This window comes from Oncorhynchus gorbuscha, linkage group LG16 (genome assembly GCF_021184085.1).
Source record: "Oncorhynchus gorbuscha isolate QuinsamMale2020 ecotype Even-year linkage group LG16, OgorEven_v1.0, whole genome shotgun sequence".
NCBI lineage: Eukaryota > Metazoa > Chordata > Actinopteri > Salmoniformes > Salmonidae > Oncorhynchus > Oncorhynchus gorbuscha.
In genome coordinates, this window is record NC_060188.1 from 34,767,642 (window position 1) to 34,793,860 (window position 26,219).

Genomic DNA, 26,219 nt, shown 5'->3' on the forward strand with positions numbered 1-26,219 from the left:
GGCTAGGGTAGTGGCTATGGTCAAGAGGAAAGGAAGCCACTACACTGTAGGTGTTCCTTTTGTCCAGGTGGGAAAGGGCAGTGTGGAGTGCAATAAAGATCGCGTCATCTGTGGATCTTTTGGGGCGGTATGCAAATTGGATTGTGTTTAGGGTTTCTGGTATAATTGTGTTGATGTGAGCCATGACCAGCTTTTCAAAGCACTTCAGGGCTACAGACGTGAGTGCTACGGGTCGGTAGTCATTTAGGCAGGTTACCATAGTGTTCTTGGGCACAGAGACTATGGTGGTCTGCTTGAAACATGTTGGTATTACAGACTCAGGCAGGGACAGGTTGAAAATGTCAGGGAAGACACTTGCCAGTTGGTAAGCGCATGCTCGGAGTACACGTCTTGGTAATTTGTTTGGCCCTGCGGCCTTCTGAATGTTGACCTGTTTAAAGATCTTACTCACATTGGCTGGGGAGAGTGTGATGACACAGTCTTCCGGAACAGCTGATGCTCTCATGCATGTTTCCCTATTACTTGCCTCGAAGCGAGTATAGAATTAATTTAGCTCGTCTAGTAGGCTTTTTTCTTTGGGCAGCTCTCGGCTGTGCTTTCCTTTGTAGTCTGTAATAGTTTGCAAGCCCTGCCACATCTGACGAGAGTCGGAGCCGGTGTAGTACGATTCAACCTTACTCCTGTATTGACGCTTTGCCTGTTTGAGGGTTTGTCGGATGACATAGCGGGATTTCTTATAAACTTACAGGTTAGAGTCCCGCTCCTTGAAAGCTGCAGCTCTATCCTTTAGCTCAGTGCGGATGTTGCCTGTAATCCATGGCTTCTGGTTGGTGTATGTACGTACAGTCACTGTTGGGACGATGTCATCAATGCACTTATTCATGAAGACAGTGACTGATGTGGTGTACACCTCAATGCCATCGGAAGAATCCCGGAACATATTCCAGTCTGTGCTAGCAAAACAGTCCTGTAGCTTAGCATCTGTTTCATCTGACTACTTTTTTATTGACCGAGTCACTGGTGCTTCCTGCTTTAATTTTTGCTTTTAAGCAGGAATCATGAGGATAGAATTATGGTCAGATTTGCAAAATGCAGGGCGAGGGAAAGCTTTGTACACGTCTCTATGTGTGGAGTAAAGGGGGTCTAGACTTGTGGCTGTATACAGCTCATTAAAAACATCAAGTGAATACATGTCTGTCATTGAGCAGGTCACTGTACTGCATTCTTCTCGTCACACACACGAAACACACAACCCTTCGAACATAACGATGAAACAGGATATACACCGGATAAATGACAGATTAGCTAGATACATATTTACACCGATATATAGATAAATAGACGGGAGAAATAATCACAGATTACAGCAATGGAAAACCAATAGCCTTGCCCTTGTGACACTTAAGACATTCCTCAGTGGGTCTGTTTGACTTGAAAAGAGGGATGAGAGAGGGAGACAACAGGTGTATCAGGGTGTGGATTTGTCTCAGGTTTCAGTGTGAGAGAGGAAGATAGATAAAGGGGAGGAGTGAAGGCAGGGTGGAGTATAAAAGTATGAACACTCAACAGGACAGGCTGTAGTGGCGGGCATTGAAACGATGGAAGTCTACAAAGCACTCTGTTTGGTGACTCTACTAGTTGCCCTCTTTTCAAAAGGTAGGAGACGAGATGCCCGTTATTCCACTGCTTTCCTTCTATTGACTGGTGAATGGAGTCAAGGAGTTGGTCAGGTTATAGAATTTTCTTGGTGGTCGGCCTTATTGACTATTTATAGAATACAGCCAATAACGACAGTCAAAGCCAACAGGATGTCATGTGCATTGTGACACAGGAGAGAGACCTGTTAGACTGTTTTGGACCTTGAGGGAGGTCCTGTGCCTAATTTAAGGCAGAACGTTCACATTTGTCAAATATTTTTTTGTGAGCGAAGTATAATGTGTGTCCTTAAAGACATTTATCAGTCTAAAGTGGAGCCTCATGGCAACATAACTTAACTGCAAAAGGTTCAGTGTGTTTGTGGACCATTTGAAGTTATACATTTAAGAAAAGTGAAGGGGGTGTTAGCCCAAGTTGTGTCACAGCCGACCGTTACCGGGAGCTCCCAAAGGTGGTGCACATTTAGCCCAGCATCGTCCGGGCTGCGGTTTCCTTGAACTGTGTTTGCCTCCGACACATTGGTTCCCAATAGATATCACAACCACAAAGTAAAATTTGTCTATATTGTAAATATTCAGAAAAACTAAAAACGAGCTTTTTTGGTTTTAATTTAAGGTTCGGGTTAGTTTTGAAATCCAATTTTAAGAAGAGAAATTTGAGAAATAGGCAGGGTTTATGACTTGTGGCTGTGTTAACTAGTGACAACTCAACATATTTGGGAAGCTTCTGCGTTAGTGAGCAGTGTGGATTAGAATCAGTGCCCATTGAGGAGTTGTTGCAATGAGACAAGGTCGTAAATACACAATTGGATACTGGGAAAATGGGGTAAAATTGAATAATAAAAAATAAAATAAAAATAAAAAAGGAAGGGGCATCAAAATGGAATTTATGAGATGAAAGGTGAATCGCACACCTGACAGAAATGACAAACCATGATTAACACGGATAAATTTATAAATGTATTTATAAACGTTGTGTAAATGTCACTTTAATATCTTTGTACGCCTTTTCTGAAATTGTCCGTTTCCTAAAACTGTGTGAGTGAACAAGCGTTGTAACTCTGACTGGAAAACACCCTTTATTCACATTTTAATGATGACATAATGTACAATTGAATGTATTGGGATTAGGCCACAGCAGTTTCTAAAAGAAAGAGCAATGGCAAATCTGAGGTGTTTTTCCATGATCTTTTGCAGTGACTATTAATTCATTTTTGGCAAAGGACTGAGATCGTCGTGGCTTTTTTTTCCTCTTCGAAACAAATTGTTGTGGACCTGTTAGCAGAAGGTTTAAACTCAACAATGTTTTGTATGGACTTTCCCGCGAATGTATGCACTGCCTACCAATTGAGAATGATTGTCTACTCAATACATTTGAAATACATTAGGCTATGTCAATGGAAAAGAGAAACTGTCTGTTCAATTACACTGTAACCACTCTGGATCTCAGAGCAAAATAGTTTAAATAGCTTATCTAATAAGGAATGGTGACGAATGGTATTCTAAACCATCACTGTCAGAAAAGCAATGATTATGGAAATAAAATAAATAGTCAATCGATTCCTATTTCGAATGCAATGAGTCACCAACGCAATGAGTCACCAACGCAATGAGTCACCAACGCAATGCTCGTCTGTTGTTGTCTTCAGGGCAGAGTACAGGGAGGAAATGGAGGTTCCAAAGTGTAGGAACATTGGTCGTGACTGGCCAGTTGTGTTTGTCCTCAATTTCAGTTGGATGGAATAGAATATTTGATACGTTCATAATGTAATGCAATGAACTTGTAGAAATAATGATCCGTTTGTAGATACGTCTGATTGGTCTGTTTACTTCTTTATGTGTTGTATACATTCATTAAAACACATTACCTGATTTCAATTTAGTGGGTGGAGACAGAATGTGAAGCCAGTCAAGCTGACTGTCACACCCATAGAGCACCCAGTGGTAGGGTGCTCCTTTAGTTTCACTGGTCTGAAAAGCTGACAGTCACGCTCATAGAGCACCCAGTGGTAGGGTGCTCCTTTAGTTTCACTGGTCTGAAAAGCTGACAGTCACGCCCATAGAGCACCCAGTGGTAGGGTGCACCTTTAGTTTCACTGGTCTGAAAAGCTGACAGTCACGCCCATAGAGCACCCAGTGGTAGGGTGCTCCTTTAGTTTCACTGGTCTGAAAAGCTGACAGTCACGCCTGAAAAGCTGACAGTCAGAGCACCCAGTGGTAGGGTGCTCCTTTAGTTTCACTGGTCTGAAAAGCTGACAGTCACGCCCATAGAGCACCCAGTGGTAGGGTGCACCTTTAGTTTCACTGGTCTGAAAAGCTGACAGTCACGCCCATAGAGCACCCAGTGGTAGGGTGCTCCTTTAGTTTCACTGGTCTGAAAAGCTGACAGTTACGCTCATAGAGCACCCAGTGGTAGGGTGCTCCTTTAGTTTCACTGGTCTGAAAAGCTGACAGTCACGCCCATAGAGCACCCAGTGGTAGGGTGCTCCTTTAGTTTCACTGGTCTGAAAAGCTGACAGTCACGCCCATAGAGCACCCAGTGGTAGGGTGCTCCTTTAGTTTCACTGGTCTGAAAAGCTGACAGTCACGCCCATAGAGCACCCAGTGGTAGGGTGCTCCTTTAGTTTCACTGGTCTGAAAAGCTGACAGTCACGCTCATAGAGCACCCAGTGGTAGGGTGCTCCTTTAGTTTCACTGGTCTGAAAAGCTGACAGTCACGCCCATAGAGCACCCAGTGGTAGGGTGCTCCTTTAGTTTCACTGGTCTGAAAAGCTGACAGTCACGCTCATAGAGCACCCAGTGGTAGGGTGTAGGGTCCTTTAGTTTCACTGGTCTGAAAAGCTGACAGTCACGCCCATAGAGCACCCAGTGGTAGGGTGCTCCTTTAGTTTCACTGGTCTGAAAAGCTGACAGTTACGCTCATAGAGCACCCAGTGGTAGGGTGCTCCTTTAGTTTCACTGGTCTGAAAAGCTGACAGTTATGCTCATAGAGCACCCAGTGGTAGGGTGCTCCTTTAGTTTCACTGGTCTGAAAAGCTGACAGTCACGCCCATAGAGCACCCAGTGGTAGGGTGCTCCTTTAGTTTCACTGGTCTGAAAAGCTGACAGTTACGCCCATAGAGCACCCAGTGGTAGGGTGCTCCTTTAGTTTCACTGGTCTGAAAAGCTGACAGTCACGCCCATAGAGCACCCAGTGGTAGGGTGCTCCTTTAGTTTCACTGGTCTGAAAAGCTGACAGTCACGCCCATAGAGCACCCAGTGGTAGGGTGCTCCTCCTTTAGTTTCACTGGTCTGAAAAGCTGACAGTCACGCCCATAGAGCACCCAGTGGTAGGGTGCTCCTTTAGTTTCACTGGTCTGAAAAGCTGACAGTCACGCTCATAGAGCACCCAGTGGTAGGGTGCTCCTTTAGTTTCACTGGTCTGAAAAGCTGACAGTCACGCTCATAGAGCACCCAGTGGTAGGGTGCTCCTTTAGTTTCACTGGTCTGAAAAGCTGACAGTCTGAATAGACAGAGGAGATGAAAGTGTTCTTATGACAGACGTTTAGCAGTGGGCTTCATTTCTCCTGCCCAGTTCTTTTAGATTAGCTCAAATAAAGGAACATAGGTGAGGAGAGGAAGCCTCTTTAGACCATTGATTTGTCACATACAGAGAAGATTCAAAACAATAGTGGAGGCAAGAGAAGGGTGATTGGGTGAACTATCCTTTTTAGACAAGTCTTAGAATGCATTATAAAACATGACCATGTGAAATCCCCATACAGTCCTACAGCAATGATGATTGTTGTGACCACATTGCTTCATTGAATGATTGTGCATTTTTTCTTGTTGGTTTTTTCCTGATGAGCCGGTTTTACTTTTGCTCTCCTCTAAAGATGCAGTATATATATTTCCTCATTCTCGTTATCTTATTCATAAGGCTTTGGTCCACAAACTATATTTATCTAGTATTAGTATAACAATATCTTAGTAATTATGAGAGTAATCTATTCTCCTAGGTTGTTTTAATAGGTAATGTGCTAATTAGTATTAAACACATTCTGGACAATGTTAAGTGGACAGTAGTATTAGGTAACATACACAGTGATGAAAGATGTTTTGACAGATGGCGTTTGTCTTAACAATCCTCAGACTCATAACAAGAAAACAGCTGAGAGAGTTTGTTCACAGGAAAAGTCTGTATGGACACTAAATACACAGAGTACAGACAGAGTACAGACAGAGTACAGACAGAGTACAGACAGAGTACAGACCCACCCAAGACTGTATGTTGCTACTATAAAACCAATGGGGTGAAAAGTTATGAATTACATGTTTGCCAAAACCAAACTGTTCAACTTTTTTCTGCTTCTCCTGTTTTTCAGTGTCTCACTCTCAGTTGGATGGTAAGTCCCCTCCTTTCTCAATCAAATGTCAGTTATTTTCCTAATTGAATGACTTAACCATGCACCTATTCACTGACTAACAAGTGAGCTTTAATCTCTTCACTTCCTGTGTGTGCTCTATTTTGTAATCCCTCATCCATCTGTGTCTTTGTTAGAGTGTGGAATCTCTCCTCTCAACACTAGGATCGTGGGGGGTCAGGACGCTCCTCCAGGGAGTTGGCCATGGCAGGCCAGTCTGCAGAGATCTGGCAGCCATTTTTGTGGGGGATCCCTTATTAACAAAGAGTGGGTGCTGACTGCTGCTCACTGCTTTACCCGGTGAGCACCCATAAAAAACTGTGCTAAATTCAATCAAATCTGTATTGTAGTATTTCTACAAACTGTCATAATAATGACAATAATACATTTAGATTTTCATGTGATCACATAAAACCACTATGTTTTTTGGGACAGTAAACATACTTTCCTCCCCATGTTTTAAAAATGAGATGTGGGAAGTAATGGGAAGCAGTTCGTAAATCATGATAATATTCAAATATTGCTGAGGTGGGAGCTACCGGCTTTGCTACTGGTTCTACAATTCTAACTTGAAACTCTCCTTTTCTCAGCACCAGTATAACAAATTTGGTGGTCTACCTGGGTCGTCAGAACCAGCAGGGAACCAGCCCTAATGAAGTGAGCCGTACGGTCACTCAGATCATCTGCCACCCCAACTACAGCAGTAGTACCAGTGACAACGACATGTGTCTGCTGAAGCTCTCCTCCTCTGTGACTTTTACCAACTACATCCGGCCAGTCTGCCTAGCTGCACCAGGCAGCTCCTTCTATGCTGGCACTACTAGCTGGGTCACAGGCTGGGGCACCCTCAGCAGTGGAGGATGTGAGTACACAGATATAGCTTGTTTTAAGTACGACTGATGATGGCTCAGAATTCTGAGAGGTCTTGTGTATGTTGAGGAAGTTATTTTTATCATGGGTTGAAAGTCAATCCTCAGTGTCCCTGGCCTCATCACAGACTAGAGCTGGGCGTTATGGACAAAAATGTATACCGCAATAAATTACCTGAATTGATGCGATGACGATAAATGGAACGATAAGTATAACATTCATGTGCACCACTGTTTTTTTTCATTAGCCTTTAAACTACTACTACTAGCAATGGTGTAAAGTACTTAAGTAAAAATACTTTTAAAGCACGACTTAAGTAGTTTTTTTGGGTATCTGTACTTTACTTTACTATTTATATTTTTGACAGATTTTAGTTTTACTCCACTACATTCCCAAAGAAAGTAGAATGTACTTTCTAATTGACCCTGACACCCAAAAGTACTAGTTACATTTTGAATGCTTAGCAGGACAGGAAATTGGTCTAATTCACACACTTAAAAGAACATCCCTTGTAAATTATGTCTGAGTGTTGAAGTGTTCCCCTGGCTCTCCGTAAATTAAGAAACAAGGAAATCGTGCCAAGAAACAAGAAAATCGTGTAGGTTTTTACTGGGTGACTCACTTTTCCTTGAGTCATTTTCTACCCAGGTATATTTGACTTTTACTCAAGTATGAAAGTTGGGTACTAGTTTGATTGTTGTAGCTATCAATTGTCCCATTAACAATCACCCATATTAGCAAACTTATTTCATTTCAAACTTCACATTGTCTAGTATAAGCTACTTATCGTAGTGAAGAATATCAGCAATGCCTGTGATAAGTGGTTGGTGTCTACATTTTCAGTTTATCATCCCAGCTCTATCACAGGTCCTACAGGAGGTGGATTTGCCAGTAGTGGGAAACAGGCAGTGTAACTGTAATTATGGAGCTGGCTCCATCACTGACAACATGATCTGTGCTGGTCTATCAGCAGGAGGAAAGGATTCCTGTCAGGTAAAATCTCTTGGGTATCCTTTTCCTTTTAGTTTATAAGTGTCAGTCAATAACACATTGGGCCAATTCTCCGAAAACAGGTTATACCTAATCCTAGACTAAAAATTATTTTCAATAGAGATTCCCCATTGAAAATAATTATTTGTCTGAGACTAGGCTTCATCTGGGTAACCAACCCATTATATTTCATAATTCTGTAAAAATTCAATCCCAGTGACACTGTAAATCTGTCTATGAATAGGGGGACTCAGGAGGTCCACTTGTGAGCAAACAGGGTACTCGCTGGATCCAGTCTGGCGTTGTGAGTTTTGGCAACGGCTGTGCTCTGGCAAATTTCCCAGGTGTGTACGCCAGAGTTTCCCAGTACCAGACCTGGATCAACAGCCAGATTACCAGTGACCAACCAGGCTTCATGACCTTCTCATCCAGTGGGACTGACTCTGACCTCAGTGTCACCTGCACCACCACCACCCCCCCTACTACCACACCCGCACGTGTGTACCTATAGTGTAACTTATGCATATGGCTAGACCTTGATGTGAATCTCTCTACTTCTGTAATAAATCTGACTACTGGATTACTCCCTTTTATTTGTCTCTCAAACTTGTATCTGTCTCTCCCTCTGCAGCTGTGGTGTGTGGCAGCGCTAGCGCCTCTTTGAACTCCCGTATTGGTGGGGGAAGCTCGTTGGCGACAGCAGGCTTGTGGCCCTGGATAGCCAGCCTACAGAAGAACGGAGCACACGTGTGCGGGGGCACGTTAGTGGCAGTGGACTCTGTCATGAGCGACGCTAGCTGCTTCTCCAGGTAAGTTAACTCGACCTGTATTTCAAAGGGGAGAGTAAGTAGTTACAGTAAATTCCGGATTAAAATGTCAGTCCTGACATGATTCTAAGGAAATCTAGTCATGTAAACTACATTTAGATTTTTGAAGGTGCCATTACATGAACATTTAGTGACGCTTTCCTTTTCAACCCGCATGCAAAAGGTTAAAAAAGGTTCATTAGTCCGACGTAGGACATTTGTACAATCCTTGTGCTAGTGAAAATCCTTTTATGGATAGCTGTTCAGAAACACCACCAATGTTTTATACAACCGGTGCTGCAGAGAGAATGGACCTAGTGTAATTATCATCATGTTAATCAATGTCTGGATGGCACTGCATGGTTCCAACTGAGCGATGGACCTCCATTTGAGTCACTCCCTGAGTATTTCTATGCACTTTTGTGCTGCTGAGTTTTTGGAACGGTCTGTACACGATGCGCCGACGCTCTGTTTGCGTGAGTGTGTTGAGCCTTTTACAGTAATATTTACTGTTGTGTACCAAAGGAGAGAGCCATTAGCCAACATCTCTCCCAAAATACTGTACAATTCTGGCTTACCATCCTGATCTGTTATGCTGGTGAATGAGGACCCAAAAGCGACTTAACGAAAACAGAGTCTTTATTCCAGTATATGACAAAAGAATAATCCTGGATATATCAAGGAGAAAACAAAACAGGAAAAACTGAAATCCACTCGTAGTAGCGAGGACTGACTGGAGACTCGACCATAGACTGCAGGTTGCTTCGGGAAGGCACCGACCGTAGCAGACTAAGACACCTGCTCACACGCAGCATCTGAAGAAGATAAAACACGACAGGGCGAGACAAGGACACAGAACAGCGAACATCATACAAGGATCCGACAAGGACAGAAGCGGAAAACAAAGGGAGAAATAGTGGCTCTAATCAGAGGGCAAAATAGGGGACAGGTGTGAAAGAGTAAATGAGGTAGTTTAGGAGAATGAGGAACAGCTGGGAGCAGGAACGATAGGGAGAGAGAGCGAGAGAGGGAGAGAGGGAGGGGAAGAGAGGGATAGAAAGAGGGAAAGAACCTAATAAGACCAGCAGAGGGAAACGAATAGAAGGGAAGCACAGAGACAAGACATGATAACCAATGACAAAACATGACATGATCAGCTGGACAGTTTTTAAAGTGTTGATACCTTCATAGATACATACAGTTGATTTCGGAAGTTTACATACACCTTAGCTAAATACATTTTAAACTCAGTTTCTCACAATTCCTGACATTTAATTCCCTGTCTTAGGAAAGTTATGATCACCACTTTATTTGAAGAATGTGAAATGTCAGAATAATAGTAGAGAGAATGATTTATTTCAGCTTTTATTTCTTTCATCACATTCCCAGTGGGTCAGAAGTTTACATACACTCAATTAGTATTTTCTAGCATTGCTTTTAAATTGTTTAGATTGGGTCAAATGTTTCGGGCAGCCTTCCACAAACTTCCCACAATAAGTTGGGTGAATTTTGGCCCATTCCTCCTTACAGAGCTGGTGTAACTGAGTCAGGTTTTCTAGGCCTCTTTGCTTGCACACGCTTTTTCAGTTCTGCCCACAAATTTTCTATTTCTCCAAAAAGTACGATCTTTGTCCCCATATGCAGTTGGAAACCGTAGTCTGGCTTTTTATGGTGGTTTTGGAGCAGTGGCTTCTTCCTTGCTGATCGGCCTTTCAGGTTATGTCGATATAGGACTCGTTTTACTGTGGATATAGATACTTTTGTACCTGTTTCCTCCAGCATCTTTACAAGGTCCTTTGCTGTTGTTCTGGGATTGATTTGCACTTTTCGCACCAAAGTACGTTAATCTCTAGGAGACAGAACGCTTCTCCTTACTGAGCGACATGATGGCTGCGTGGTCCCATGGTGTTTATACTTACGTACTATTGTTCGTACAGATGAACGTGGTACCTTCAGGCGTTTCGGTTCGGTTTCACTTTCAATAAAAGATGTGGAACTACATGCACGCTGCGCCTTGGTTGATTTATGACAGGGAGTTTGAGGATAGCGAGCGTGACAAAATTATGTCAATTAGCCTATCAGAAGCTTCTAAAGCCATAACATAATTTTCTGGAATTTTCCAAGCTGTTCAAAGGCACAGACAACTTAGTGTATGTAAACATCTGACCCACTGGAATTGTGATACAGTGAATTATAAGTGAAATAATCTGTCTGTAAACAATTGTTGGAAAATGACTTGTGTCATGCACAAAGTAGATGTCTTAACTGACTTGCCAAAACTATAGTTTGTTAACAAGAAATTTATGGAGTGGTTTAAAAACGAGTTTCAATGACTCCAACCTAAGTGTATTTAAACTTCCGACTAGAACTCTATATACTGAACATAAATATAAACGCAACATGAAGCAATTTCAACGATTTTATAGTTATAGTTAATATAAGGAAATCAGTAAATTGAAATAAATTAATTAGACCTTCATCTATGGATTTCACGTAGATACACATGGTCTGCAGTTGTGAGGCCGGTGGGACGTACTGCCAAATTCTCTAAAACGACACTGGTTCTAGAAACAAAACAAAATATATTTTATATTTGAGATTCTTCAAATAGCCACCCTTAGACTTGATTAAAGCTTTGCACACTCTTGGCATTCTCTCAACCAGCTTAATGAGGTAGTCACCTGGAATGCATTTCAATAAACAGGTGTGCCTTCTTAAAAGTTCATTTGTGTGATTTCTTTCAAAGAGAAACAATGAGTCCATTACTTTAAGTCAAAATGCAGCCCAAATAAATTCTTCACAGAGTTCAAGTAACAGACACATCTCATCATCAGCTGTTTAGAGGAGACTGTGAATCAGGCCTTCATGGTTGAATTGCTACAAAGAAACCACTACTAAAGGACACCAATAAGAAGAGGAGACTTGTTTGGGCCAAGAAACACGAGCAATGGGCATTAGACCGGTGGAAATTTGTCATTTAGTCTGGAGTCCAAATTGTATATTTTTGATTCCAACCGCCTTGTCTTTGTGAGACGCGGTGTGGGTGAATGGATGATCTACGCATGTGTATTTCCCACCGTAAAGCATGGAGGAGGAGGTGTGATGGTGTGGGGGTGCTTTGCTAGTGACACTGTCTGTGATCTATTTAGAATGCAAGCTTAACCAGCATAGCTACCACAGTATTCTGCAGCGATACGCCATCCCATCTGGTTTGGGCTTAGTGGGACTATCATTTGTTTTTTAACAGGACAATTACCCAACAAGCCTCCAGGCTGTGTAAAAGCTATTTGACCAATAAGGAGAGTGATGGAGTGCCGCATCAGATGACCTGGCCTCCACAATCCCCCAACCTCAACCAAATTGAGATTGTTTGGGATGAGTCGGACCGCAGAGTGAACAAAAAGCAGCCAACAAGTGCTCAGCTTATGTGAGCACAACTCCTTCAAGACTGTTGGAAAATTATTCCAGATGAAGCTGGTTGAGAGAATGCCAAGAGTGCGCAAAGCTGTCATCAAGGCAAAGGGTGGCTATTTGTTTAACACTTACTACATAATTCCAAGTGTGTTATTTTTTAGTTTTGATGTCTTCGCTATTATTATACAATGTAAAAAATACAAAAAATAAAGAAAAACCCTTCAATGAGTAGGTGTTCTAAAACTATTGACCGGTAGTGTATTTATTAAATTCATATGCACTGCTTATGAATGTGATATGTATGGGTTATGTATACTGAACAAAAATATAAACGCAACATGTAAAGTGTTGGTCCCATGTTTCATGAGCTGAAATAAAAAAATCCCAGAAATTCTACACATTATTTTTCTCAAATTTTGTGCACATCTTTATTTACATCCCTGTTAGTGAGCATTTCTCCTTTGCCAGGATATTCCAGCCACCTGAGGTGTGGGATATCAAGACGCTGAATAAACAGCATGATCATTACACAGACGTGCAATGTGCTGGGCACAATAAAAGCCCACTCTAAAACGTGCAGTTATGTCAAAAACACAATGCTTCAGATGTCTCAAGTTTTGAGGGTGTTATGCAGGTGAATGAGGACCCAAAAGCGACTTGGCGAAAACAGAGTCTTTATTCCAGTAAAGAACTAATTCCACTCGTAGTGACGAGGACAGACTGGAGACTCGACCATAAACTGTAAACTGACCGTAGCAGACTCAGACACCTGCTCACACGCAGCATCTGCGGGAAACAAGACACGACAGGGCGAGACAAAGACACAGCACGGCGAACAATATACAAGGATCCGACAGGACAGAAACGGAAAACAAGGGAAGAAATAGGGACTCTAATCAGAGGACAAGATAGGGAACAGGTGTGGAAAGACTAAATGAGTGAGTAGGAGAATGAGGAACAGCTGGAAGCAGGAACGGAACGATAGAGAGAGGAGAGAGAGGGAGGGAGAGAGAGAGGGATAGAAAAAGGGAACGAACCTAATAAGACCAGCAGGGGGAAACGAACAGAAGGGAAAGCAAAATGACAAGACAATATAAGACAAAACATGAAAGTCAGTACAGGTGCATCAAAGCTGGGACCGAGAGACTGAAAAATAGCTTCTATCTCAAGGCCATCAGACTGTTAAACAGCCATCACTAACATTGAGTGGCTGCTGCCAACACACTGACACTGACTCAACTCCAGCCACTTTAATAATGGGAATTGATGGGAAATGATGTAAAATATATCACTAGCCACTTTAAACAATGCTACCTAATATAATGTTACATACCCTACATTATTCATCTCATATGCATACGTATATACTGTACTCTATAGCTCAGTTGGTAGAGCATGGTGCTTGTAACGCCAGGGTAGTGGGTTCGATCCCCGGGACCACCCATACGTAGAATGTATGCACACATGACTGTAAGTCGCTTTGGATAAAAGCGTCTGCTAAATGGCATATATATGACAGAGGGAGCTTGCAATTGGCATGTTAACTGCAGGAACGTCCACCAGAGTTGTAGCCAGAGAATTGAATGTTAAACCTCTTAAGGATCTGCCCCTTTTTTCCCATCTAAAATTACATACCCAAATCTAACTGCCTTTAGCTCAGGACCCGAAGCAAGGATATGCATAATCTTGATACCATTTGAAAGAAAACACTTTGAAGTTTGTGAAAATGTGAAATCAATGAAGGCGAATAAAACACATTAGATCTGGTAAAAGATAATACAAAGAAAGAAACTACAATTTTTTGGTATTTTTTTGTACCATCACCTTTGAAATGCAGGAGAAAGGTGATAATGTATTATTCCAGCCCAGGTGCAATTTAGATGTTGGCCACTAGATGGCAGCAGTGTATGGGCAAAGATTTGGACTGATCTAATAAACCATTGCATTTCTGTTAAACATTTTGTATCAAGACTGACCAAATGTGCCAAATTGGTTTATTCATAACTTTTCAAGTTCATAACTGTGCACTCTCCTCAAACAATAGTATGAATTATTTCACTTTAATAGCTGCTGTAAATTGGAATGTGCAGTTAGAGTAACAAGAATTTAAGCTTTCTGCCTATATCAAATATATCTATGTCCTGGGAATTGTTCTTCTTACTTAAAACCTCATGCTAATTGCATTAGCCTACGTTAGCTCAACCTTCCCATGGGTGAGACACCAATCTGTAGAGATCCTTAAGAGGTTTTTAACTCTTTGTTTTGTTACTACATGATTCCATACGTGTTATTTCATAGTTTTCTACAATGTAGAAAATAGTAAAAATAAGAAAATCTTGAATGAGTAGTTGTTCTACAACTTTGACCTGTAGTGTATGTCAACAACTTCAAGTAAGAAAATATCAACTTGCTACAATCATTAATTGCATTCAAAATGATGACAACATCCATACTAAAGAGAGATCCACTATGCAGAAATCGCGCCACTGTTTGCCTAATTTCAGTTTGTGACAAAACAAGCAGTCATTGTGTAGACAATCAATGTACCAACCAAACCACAGTGAAATATATTTTCCATAACCAAAAATATTGTATATTCTGCTGTTTAAAACACATGTACGAAACTGAAAGTAAAAGACACAGAAACTTCAGAACGGGAAGCATAGAAATAGCATACATGCAACAGATCTACCGCTCCTTAGACTTGCTTTCGACGGGAATGACAGATCTATAACTCACATTTCTATGCGATTTTAGGGGTCGCCCAAAAATGTAGATATTGTATGACGTGTGTCTACCTAGGTAATAACACATTCTTCATAACACGTGCATACCCCCGACATATCACATTTATAAGCAGTTCATAAGCATTTCATAAGACGGCAATCAGAATGAAGAGTTTTGTGTCCCTCGCTAAACACACAACTTATTCTACCTCTCCAGCCAGCCCAACACCGCTCAATGGACCGTGATCCTGGGTCGTCTGAAGCAAAATGGTTCCAACCCTAACGAGGTAATCCTGAACGTCATCAACATCACCATGAGCAACTTGACGGGCAACAACGTGGCCATCCTCCGACTGGCCAGCCAACCCAAGTTATCTAACTACATCCAGCCTATCTGTGTGGACCAGGGAAGCAGCACCTTCAGCACAGGGACTAAGTGCTGGGTGGCTGGCTGGGGCACTGGCCAGGGTGGGGGTGAGTGGATGGACAACTGTCTTTGTGTGTTTGTTAGAAATGTGCCTGTTCAGTAACAAGCTCTATAGATCTGAAATAATTGGAAAAGCAATGGAATTGCTGTAGGTCCTTTGATACGATAGGTGGGATTTAACATATTGCTTACACCCTATCCAGGCCTCTCAGATGTACACAAATGCCTAGGGGTAGGGGCTGGCTAGGGATTGTTTCCGGAAAGATACAACCTTAGGAGTGTGTGTGTGTGTGTGTGTGTGTGTGTGTGTGTGTGTGTGTGTGTGTGTGTGTGTGTGTGTGTGTGTGTGCAAATTGGTAGGACAAGTAATAAACTCTCTCTTTATGTCCTCAGCTGAGCAAGTCCTGCAGGAGTTCCAGACCTCTGTGGTGGAATGCGTGAATGTTTCATCTTCGGACAACATTTGCACCGGACCTGTGACACTACTGCAGGTATGGCACAGTTGATCTATAAATCTGTCTTACTATTTTGCTTGCAACATGTTGTTATAAGCACATAACAGTATGACCATATTAACCCATGTTTTTCTCTGCTTCTCTCCCCATAGGGTGATGTGGGTGGTCCTCTGATGTGTAAGCAGGGCAACTCATGGTTTCAGACTGCTGTGTTGACTGTCGATAGCAGCAACGCCACAAGCAGCAACTCCACTAGCACTAGCAAATCAAGATGGAGCCAGAGTCCTCGCGCCTCCACCATCCAAGTCTTCACCAAAACCTCCCGCTTTAAGAACTTCCTGGCTACCAATTTGGGAACCCTCCTATCCCCCGCCTCAGCTGGTGCCAGCAGTGGAGCTTCCATGGCCCACTGCTCCTTCTCTCTCTTCCCCTTCTTCTCCCTCTCCTTTGTCCTCCTGTTGGGTTGGGATTGACACTAAGCAACTCAACGGAAACCATTGACAAGCCCTTTCCGTAACTTCCAACTAACCAAAAGTCAGTGACTGGCAGTGTGTCAAAGCAGAGTGTGTCAGAGTGTGTCAAAGCAGAGTGTGTTAGAGTGTGTCAAAGCCAACGTTGAACTCAGGGAGCCTTCATCTCCGGTCACTTGAATTATGAATGTTTACAACTTCCCCTTTGTTTTTCTTTACTATGTCGAAGTCAATCAATAAAATATATTTTTGCTGTCACAATTGTTTTTGTATCCATAGCATTTTCTGGACAATATCTGTTCATTCAAACAGCACTGTTATTGAAGTTGCGAAATGCACGATTTTCTGTTGAAAGTTGTCTGGGCATGTGTAACAGTGTTACATATTAATATCCAGATGAATATGACTGTAGTAGCACACTTGACTTTCCCCAAAGATTATAGTCTATTCTACAGTATCTGTGAGCCACAATGGCAAGTAGCCAACTTGCACTGAACTATTAGATAGTCATACTGCACTTTACTGGACATGTGCCATGGATTATTATATACTTAACAAATCACAATGTTATGATGATGCTTTTAACAAAACTAAATAGCTCTAATACTTAGTTCTAAATTCATTCAAGACTTCATAGCCTTTAGATTATCCCTTGAAAGGCACATTGAGTGTAATTAAGAGAATGTAGAAAGAACTTACAGAAGTTTGAGGAAACCAGGAAAGGCAAGATATGTCTAATAGATTGGGGTAAATTTAGAAAGTGGGAGGAGGAAGCCGAAAGACAGTCAGACAAAGTTAAAGGAATAATGGTGAAAGAAGGTAAGAAGAAGAAACAGTTGGAGGAAGATAAGAATAGAAGGAGAAACAGGGATGATGATGATAATGACTTTCCACCCCCCATTATACCCCTGTATCCATGGTACCCGCTCTTCGACATCCAGAAGACTTGAAGATAGGACGAAATGAAGGACATCGCTAAAGAACTTCCGGATCGTACAAAGGACGCTGGTGATTTTACCACACAGCTAATCAGGTTGGCCCGGCTGTACAAGCCATCTGCAGCTGAGATTGTGCACATTTGCCGTATCAAGATGAGGCTGCGATGGGCGGACTTGGGAGGCTTTGATGAAAACTACCAATGGGAAAAGGTTGGAGACTACCCAACTAACTACACTGTGTGATCGCATAAAATAACATTACCCCCCCGTGACCAATTGGGAAGCTATCTATAGTTGCACGCAGAAACCTAGAGTCGTTGGAAGACTACAGACATAGGCTGGAGACTTGCTACCGTAAGCATAATGGGCTCAAACTAATGACTGATGGCCGCCAAAATGATGACTATGACAGACTATTGAAGGCTGCCCTAATGAATGGACTTTTGCCAGCCCTTGGTAAACAGGTTGAAATTACCTGAATTGGCTGGGAAACTACCAGTCTTCAAGCGGTTATTGAACACTGTAAACACGCTGAGAGGCAAAAACTGTCTCAAGAAGACAAGACAAAACAGATAATAGAAAAGGGAGGAGTGAAGTTACAAGCTGCACAGCTGGCTTTTTATCAAGGACAGAGCCAGCAGTGGTAGGCTTAGGGAAGACATCAAAATGATGGACAGAGGGGAAGGGGTAGAGGAAGAGGAGGGGGAGCCAGTGCTGACGGGGGGCCAGGGAACAGCAACAACAGGACAGGAACTTTGCTTGTCACAACTGCGGAAAACAGGGACATTTCGGCAGAACTGTCACATCCTGATCTGTTTCACCTGTCTTTGTGCTCGTCTCCACCCCCTTCCAGGTGTCACCCATCTTCCTCATTATCCCCATTTTTATTTATACCTGTGTTCTCTGTTTGTCTGTTGCCAGTTCATCTTATCAGGTCTTACCAGCGTGTTTTCCCGTCTCTCTGCTTTCTCAAGATATGTTCACCAGTTCCCCGGTTCTCACCATTCTGCCTACCTTGACCCCGAGCCTGCCTGCCATTCTGTACCTGCCTGACTCTGACGCGTTTACAAACCTCTGCCTGTCCTGACCCCGAGCCTGCCTGCTGTTCTGTACCTTATTGACTCTGCCCTAGATTTCGGACCTATACCTGCCTTTGACCTGTCTTTTGACTGCCCCCTGCTTGGGTCAGTAAACACTTGTGACTCTAGCTGTCTGCATCTGGGTCTTATAGGCCAGGTCAATCACAATACCACTCCCATCAACTTACGAGTGTCATGGAACCACAGCGAGGCAATCCAATTTATGCTGATTAAGTCTCCTCAGGTTCCCATGTTATTGAGATTATCTTGGCTCCAGCAACACAATCCCCTCATAGACTGGTCTGCTGGTGCCATTATGGGCTGGAGCCCATTCTGCCCAGGCCACTCCGCACCGACCCTATGACTGCGGGATCGACATTCTCCCAGGCACCACACCGCCCCAGGGACAACTATACTCTTTGTCGGGTCCTGAGACCAAGGCTATGGAGACCAACATCGAGGACTCTCTAGCTGCAAAGTGTATCTGTCCTTCTGCCTCCCCTGCCGGTGCAGGGTTCGTCTCCGCGGAGAAGGACAAAACCCCGCGCTCGTGCATCAACTACGGGGGCCTCAATGACATTACGATGAAGAACCGCTACCCACTACCACTCATCGCCTCGGCCTCGGCCTTCGAGCCACTCCAGGCGGCTATCGTTTTCCTCAAATTGGACCTGCAGAATGCCTACGATCTGGTGTTGATACGGGAAGGGGATGATTGGAAGACAGCCTTCAACATGGCCAGAGGCCACTACGAATACCTGGTCATGCTATTTGGACTTACGAACGCCCCTGCTGTGTTTCAGGCCCTGGTTAATGACATGTTGAACCGGTTCATTTTTGTCTACTTCGATGAGATCCTCGTTTTCTCCCACTCAGCCCAAGAAGACGTGCTCCACATCCGACAGGTCCTCCAATGCCTCCTGGAGATCCATCTTTTAGTGAAAGAGGAGATCCCCTTCCTTGGTTACATCATCGCTGTAGGGAATGTACAGATGAATCCCGGGAAGGTGAAAGAGGTGGTGGACTGGTCCCAGCCTACGTCCAGAGTGCAGCTGCAATGTTTCCTGGGACTTTCAAACTTCTATCACCGTATTATCTGGGGTTACAGCCCCCTGGCTTCACCGGTGTCTGCCCTCACCTCTTCCAAGGTTCTGTTCACATGGTCCCCAGCTGCTGACTGGGTGTTCTGGGACCTCAAGCACCGCTTCACCACTGCTACTATCTTGGTTCATCCTGACCCGTCAGTTTGTGGTGGAGGCTGATGCTTTGGATGTCGAAGTGGGGGCTGTCCTGTCCCAGCATTCTGCCCTGGACCTCAAGTTACATCCCTGCGTCTTCATCTCCCATCACCTCACTGCCTCGGTGAGGAACTACGATGTGGGAATTCGTGAGCTTCTCGTGGTGAAGATGGCTTTGGAGAAGTGGAGACGCTGGTTTCTCACCATTGACAAGAGATTATGAACAAAATTGCTTGGAAGGGACCACACCCCAGGAGAGCTTACATTGCAGTGACATTTATAGTGGGCCCCAATTTTGTGCTTTAAGTGTTAAATTGACAGGCTTTGTTTTATATATTTAGTGACAGGATGCCACATGTATCGGTAGTTAAAACACATGTTGCTTGGGGGGATACTGGTATTTGGTTGGAGTCTGTCTTGCAGGTCACTGATTAGGAACTTAGAGCAGATGGGTCTAAATTCTCTCCCAGCATACATACTTTGTGTGTTCAATTTTTTGGGCTGTACATGTTCAATGAGGTGTAGCACCAAACCAACGAAACAGATTATTTCCGTGGAGAATCAATCACCTTTGTTGATTGGTCTCCCGGACTCTCTGTGGGCTAAAGATAAGTATGACAATGAGGGGGTGGGGGGGGGTGTGTGAACCATTTACTGTCACACCTAAGGGCACACACAGACCAATCAGAACTCATCTCCTAAGTCAGGAAGCAGTCAAGGGGATCACCCCTGTTGATGCTTCATTGGTAGAAAGAGGAGCTATTGTGCCTTGTCCAGACCCTCCCTGTAATACCCTTATTCTTCATGTCCAAAAAGCCTCAGGTGATTGGTGTGTTGTACAAGATCTCAGACCTGTTAACGATGCAGGTTATGCAAGGGCTCCTGTTGTGCCAAACCCCATTACAACTCTGTCTGCTGTCCAGGTGTCGGCTAAATGGTTTTCAGTTGTTGATTTGGCTAATGCTTTTTTCTTTAGCATTCCCATCGCACCAGAAAAATAGTTTACATTCTCAAACAAGTGTTGGACTTGGACTGTCTGCCACCAAGGTTACTTGGAATCTCCGGCGGTATTTTCTGCTGCTTTGGTGCAAAATGTAGAGGGTGTATGTTAATATAGTATGTTGACGACCTGTTACTGTGTTCTGAAACCCAACAAGCATGCAAAGTCGACACCAGAGCTCTGTTAGTGTTTCTTGCTGAAAATGGCCACAACGTTTCTAATAAAAAGTTTCAACTTGTCTCCCAAACAGATAAATATATGGGACATGACATTACACCTAATGGTAGGAAATTGGGTTTGGAGTGTGTGGCTGCAATTCTCTCGATACTAGGGATGGGTACCGAAACCTGATATTAAACGAGCCCCGGGGCTAAATTATGAAAGATCGTATTATCGATAAGCTCCGACGTTAATCGGTTCTGCTTTCGGTACTGGAGAAATTAAGAAAATACATTTCCTATTTATTTTGCTATATAAACGTTATTTTTCACATTTTATCTCACCAACCATTTCTAATTTGCAATAATATTAAGACGTTTATCTATGAAGCATTTTCACTATTCCCAATCCAGAAGAGATCTCTCTTGCGCGAAGCCTGTGTCCTCCAACACGCTACAGCACACACAGCACCCTGCTCTTAATTAGTGACAACGGCGGAGAGAGCTAAATGTTCAAATGTGTGGTTACACTTCACCAGCGTCGATGCTGACAATGCTCATTGCCACAAGTGCAACAAGACTTTTGCTTGTAAGGGCGGAAACATGAGCAATCTGTCCAAACATCTATCGAAAGTTTGCCTAGCTCGTACTTCATCTCTCGTTGCTCGATCTACGTTAAGTATGTACAGTTGAATTCAGAAGTTTACATACCTGTACACCTTAGCCAAATACATTTAAACTCAGTTTTTCACAATTCCTGACATTTAATCCTAGTAAAAATTCCCTGTCAGTTAGGATAACCACTTTATATTAATAATGTGAAATGTCAGAATAATAGTAGAGATAATGATTTACTTCAGCTTTTATTTCGTTCATCACATTCCCAGTGGGTCAGAAGTTTACAGACACTCAATTAGTATTTGGTAGCATTGCCTTTAAATTGTTTAACTTGGGTCAAACGTTTCGGGTAGCTTTCCACAAGCTTCCCACAATAAGCTGGGTGAATTTTGGCCCATTCCTCCTGACAGATCTGGTGCAACGGAGTCAGGTTTGTAGGCCTCCTTGCTTGCACACGTTTTTTCAGTTCTGCCCACAAATTTTCTATAGGATTGAGGTCAGAGCTTTGTGATGGCCACTCCAATACCTTGACTTTGTTCTCCTTTTGCCACAACTTTGAAAGTATGCTTGGGGTCATTGTCCATTTGGAAGACCCATTTGCGACCAAGCTTTAACATCCTGATTGATGTCTTGAGATGTTGCTTCAATATATCCACATAATGTTCCTTCCTCGTGATGCCATCTATTTTGTGAAGTGCACCAGGCCCTCCTGCAGCATCATGATGCTGCCACGCCCGTGCTGCACGGTTGTGATGGTATTCTTCGGCTTGCTTGCCTCCCCCTTTTTCCTCCAAACATAACGATGGTCATTATGGCCAAACAGTTCTAGTTTTGTTTTATTAGACCAGAGGATATTTCTCCAAAAAGTATGATCTTTGTCCCAATGTGCAGTTGCAAACCGTAGTCTGGCTTTTATATGGCAGTTTTGGAGCAGTGGCTTCTTCCTTGCTGAGCGGCCTTTCAGGTTATGTCGACATAGGACTCGTTTTACTGTGGATATAGATACTTTTGTACCTGTTTCCTCCAACATCTTCACAAGGTCCTTTGCTGTTGCTCTGGGATTGATTTCCACTTTTCGCACCAAAGTACATTCATCTCTAGGAGACAGAACACGTCTCCTTGCTGAGCGGTATGACAGCTGCGTGGTCCCATGGTGTTTATACTTGTGTACTAATGTTTTTACAGATGAACGTGGTACCTTCAGGCGTTTGGAAATTGCTCCCAAGGATGAACCTGATTTGTGGAGGTCTACAATTTTGTTTCTGAGGTCTTGGCTGATTTCTTTTGATTTTCCCATGATGTCAAGCAAAGAGGCACTGAGTTTGAAGGTTGGCCTTGAAATACATCCACAGGTACACCCCCAATTGACTCAAATTATGTCAATTAGCCTATCAGAAGCTTCTAAAGCCATGACATAATTTTCTGGAATTTTCCAAGCTGTTTAAAAGCACAGTCAACTTAGTGTATGTACATTTCTGACCCACTGGAATTGTGATACAATGAATTATAAGTGAAATAATATGTATGTAAACAATTGTTGGAAAAATTACTTGTGTCATGCACACAGTAGATGTCCTAACCGACTTACCAAAACTAAAGTTTGTGAACAAGACATTTGTGAAGTGGTTGAAAAAGGAGTTTAAATGACACCAACCTAAATGTATGTAAACTTCCGACTTCAACTGTATTCTAGCAACCTAGAGCCCACAGACGGAGTTAACTAAATTGTGCGAACAAGGTTTCATGATCAAAAGTAGCTATGGGTAAATTCAATCACCCATAAATTCAATCACCCTGAAAGATTAGTGGAATCTGTGTGGGTTGCTGGACAGGTAGGATGACTGACAGTGTCGGTGAACAGGTGGTCACGTGTCAGGTGACAGAGGAATGTATGAGACTGAGGCAGGAATTCCTTTAACCATAAAGTGGTATATTTACTGGTAGTCTGTGCTGCATCACAAAGGAAACAAATAACATGTATACAATCAAATTCATAATCAAAGATCAAATCATAGCAGTCATTATTAACAATTCACATTACACAATATGTTTGAAGCGTGCGCTCCAAGCCGCGCTCCGCGGTGATAACTATAAACAATAACTGAATGGCCCACTCTCCCGATCACCACAGATCATTCAGATGAAAGGTAAGAGTCGGTGGACTTACGTGGATTCATGGACGCACAGAACTTCTGGATCAGATGGATTTAGGGAAGAGAAAGCAGCGAGATCAGGCGATGGCAATTTCCTCCTTTTATAGAGTTGAGATCTGTAGGACATTTCCACCTGACCTAATTAAAGCGCCCCTGGCCCAGCTGAGTAAATGGCAATTAATTAAAGGAGTATTCCACCAACTCCATGGGCCTTTTCTACACACCCATTTAAAGATTTTGCAACTTTTTTGTTAAAATTGCAGCTACAATGAACCAACCCACTCCTCCCCCTAATACCACTGGTCCAAGCCAAAGACAAGCCCAAAGCCATTTCATGCTGGCAGCTAGTGGGAGGATGACTGAGGAGAGGTTGAATGAGTGCCACCGAGCCATGACCAAGTTCATAGTGAAAGGCCTACACCCCTTTGAAACAGTGGAGTCCAAGGGCTTAATGGAACAGTCTGTCAGTATATATCGAGTTGTATTAATTTGTAGGATATAGTAGTATAAAAGGGTTGTATGTTAGTCCCATCACTCCACAATACAATACACAACAACACAATAATTCAATAATGATAATTCAACACATGAAAATTCTTTATTTTTACTGTAGGGAGATGAGCAAGTCACTCAACCCCAAATATACCCCTCCTACCAGGAGTTACATCAATGACACATTAGTTCCTACCTGGTGTGGTGTAGAAAAGGCCAATGTGATCACTGAGCTGAAGGACGTGCCAAAGCTGGCCATCACATCAGACGGGTGGACCAGCCTCTGTCAGGACCACTATGTCACTGTTACAGTGCACTACACAAGCCAGGGCCGTGTAAAACAGAAGGTCCTCCACACCAGGGCAGTGTACAAATCGCAAACTGGCGAAGTAGTGACAGAGGAGATCTCAAACATTCCGGAAGAGTTTTAGATAGATCCGAGCAAGATTATAGTTGTGACTGTTGATAATGATGGCAATATGGATGTTGCCATCAAGAGGCTACACATTCTAAAAATAGGATGCTTTGCACACACATTGAATCTGGCAGCGCCGAAAATCGACAAAATGACTTCCATTGATAAATGGGCCGCTGAATGTCTCGCCCTGACCTTAGAGAGCTTTTAATGTCTCTATTTTGATTTGGTCAGGGTGTGATTTGTGGTGGGCATTCTATGTTCTTTTTTCTATGTTTTGTATTTCTTTGTTTTGGCCGGGTATGGTTCTCAATCAGGGACAGCTGACTATCGTTGTCTCTGATTGGGAACCATAATTAGGTAGCTTTTTCCCACGTATGTTTTGTGGGTAGTTGTTTTCTGTTCAGTGTTCTTCACCTGACAGGACTGTTTCGGTTTCGTCAATTCTCTTTGTTTTTTCAGTGTTCAGTTCAATATGGGCAGATCATACCCATCCTCCAAAAACTGAGAGAGCACTTCACTGTGAATCATGAAGATACAACGTTTGTGGCAACCATCAAAGAGAAGGTGTGGGAGAACCTCTCAGAGCACTATCAGGATGTGGACATTCAAGCCTTCCTGCATGAGGTCACAGCAATGGACCCTAGATTTAAAGGGAGGCCTGTGAGTGATGCCACCTGGGTCAGGCGGAGGAAGGCAACTGTTGAGGCCAATGTGAAAGGAGCAACACCAGGGCTGTCAGAGGAGCCGGAGCAGACGGACACAGAGCAACAGGAGGAGAAGGCTGAAGGAGAGGAGAGGAGACACTCCCCCCATTGTACGAAACAAGGAGTGCCTTGGAGGAGCTGTTCTCAGAGGAGGACAGGGAGGTGAGGTTGACGATCCAACAGGACACCTCGTCCCTCACCATCAGCAAGCGTGTTGACCTCGAGGTGGAGCTCTACAAAGGCCTCCCATCTCCATGGCTGAAGATCCTGTAATGTGGTGGTGGGAGAAGAGAGTTACTCTGCCCCTCCTCACAAACATTGCAGCAAGCGACCTCTGTGCTCAAGCCTCCTCCACACCTAGCGAGAGGGTATTTTCGGCTGCAGGGAACAATAAGCCGGGAGAGGTCCCGACTTCTGCCAGAGAAGGCTAATATGTTGATTTTTCTCCAGAAGCACTGCTAAGAACTGTTAGTCCTTTTGCAGCCTACCTGCATGCCCCACCCGTGTTGCCCCACTGTATTTTATTTTGCAGGAAAATAATGTTTATTTAATTTGTTTTACATTTCCATCATCACAACATTCGAGTCTATAATAGTGATTTGTTCAAAACATTGCTGTTTCTTTTGCTGTAAATAATTGTTTGTTTTATTTATTTTACATTTCAGAAAATAAATGGTAATTCTGTTCTTAACCTGGGTTCTGTTATTATTTTGTAAAAAAAGAACCGATAAGAATACCGTTAAAGTACCAGATCGATAAGCAGTACTGGTAAGAGTAGTAATACCATTAAAATCTTAATGATACCCATCCATACTCGATACCACAACCAGTTACAAAACAGCACATGATGACACAGGAATGGCAGGCTATTGCAGAGCCTGTCGACCTGATTATGCTGAAGTCACTTTCTGATCTCATTCACGGCCACAAGATGGCGATGAATGCTCAGATAAAGTGGACACCGGAAGGACTGCAGGCACTGGACAAATTGAAACAGTTGCGTACCTCTTCTTCTTTAGGATTGCCAGATCAGTCTAAAACAGTCTAAAGATATAACAGACTGACCCTAGCCGCCCGACACAAACTACTGCAGCATAAATACTGGAGGCTGAGACAGGAGGGGTCAGGAGACACTGTGGCCCCATCCGATGATACCCCCCGGACAGGGCCAAACAGGCAGGATATAACCCCACCCACTTTGCCAA

The 26,219-nt window shown here is 43.2% G+C and overlaps 1 protein-coding gene across 1 annotated transcript; it reads left to right on the plus strand.

Annotated features, from left to right (window-relative positions):
* Window positions 1–1,580: 1,580 nt before the first annotated feature.
* LOC124000770 (transmembrane protease serine 9-like) lies at window positions 1,581–16,477 on the plus strand. The gene is made up of 10 exons (XM_046307363.1): window positions 1,581–1,656; window positions 6,020–6,040; window positions 6,196–6,358; window positions 6,649–6,920; window positions 7,785–7,921; window positions 8,163–8,415; window positions 8,550–8,727; window positions 15,082–15,338; window positions 15,685–15,782; window positions 15,899–16,477. The coding sequence occupies exons 1-10, from the start codon at window positions 1,599–1,601 to the stop codon at window positions 16,217–16,219; spliced, it is 1,758 nt and encodes a 585-aa protein (XP_046163319.1). The 5' UTR covers window positions 1,581–1,598; the 3' UTR covers window positions 16,220–16,477.
* Window positions 16,478–26,219: the final 9,742 nt, after the last annotated feature.

Coding starts and splice junctions, on each gene's coding strand:
- LOC124000770 (XM_046307363.1), top strand. CDS start 1,599: ATGGAAGTCTACAAAGCACTCTGTTTGGTGACTCTACTAGTTGCCCTC. Junction 1,657..6,019: donor AGTTGCCCTCTTTTCAAAAG/GTAGGAGACGAG, acceptor CCTGTTTTTCAG/TGTCTCACTCTCAGTTGGAT. Junction 8,728..15,081: donor GACGCTAGCTGCTTCTCCAG/GTAAGTTAACTC, acceptor CTACCTCTCCAG/CCAGCCCAACACCGCTCAAT.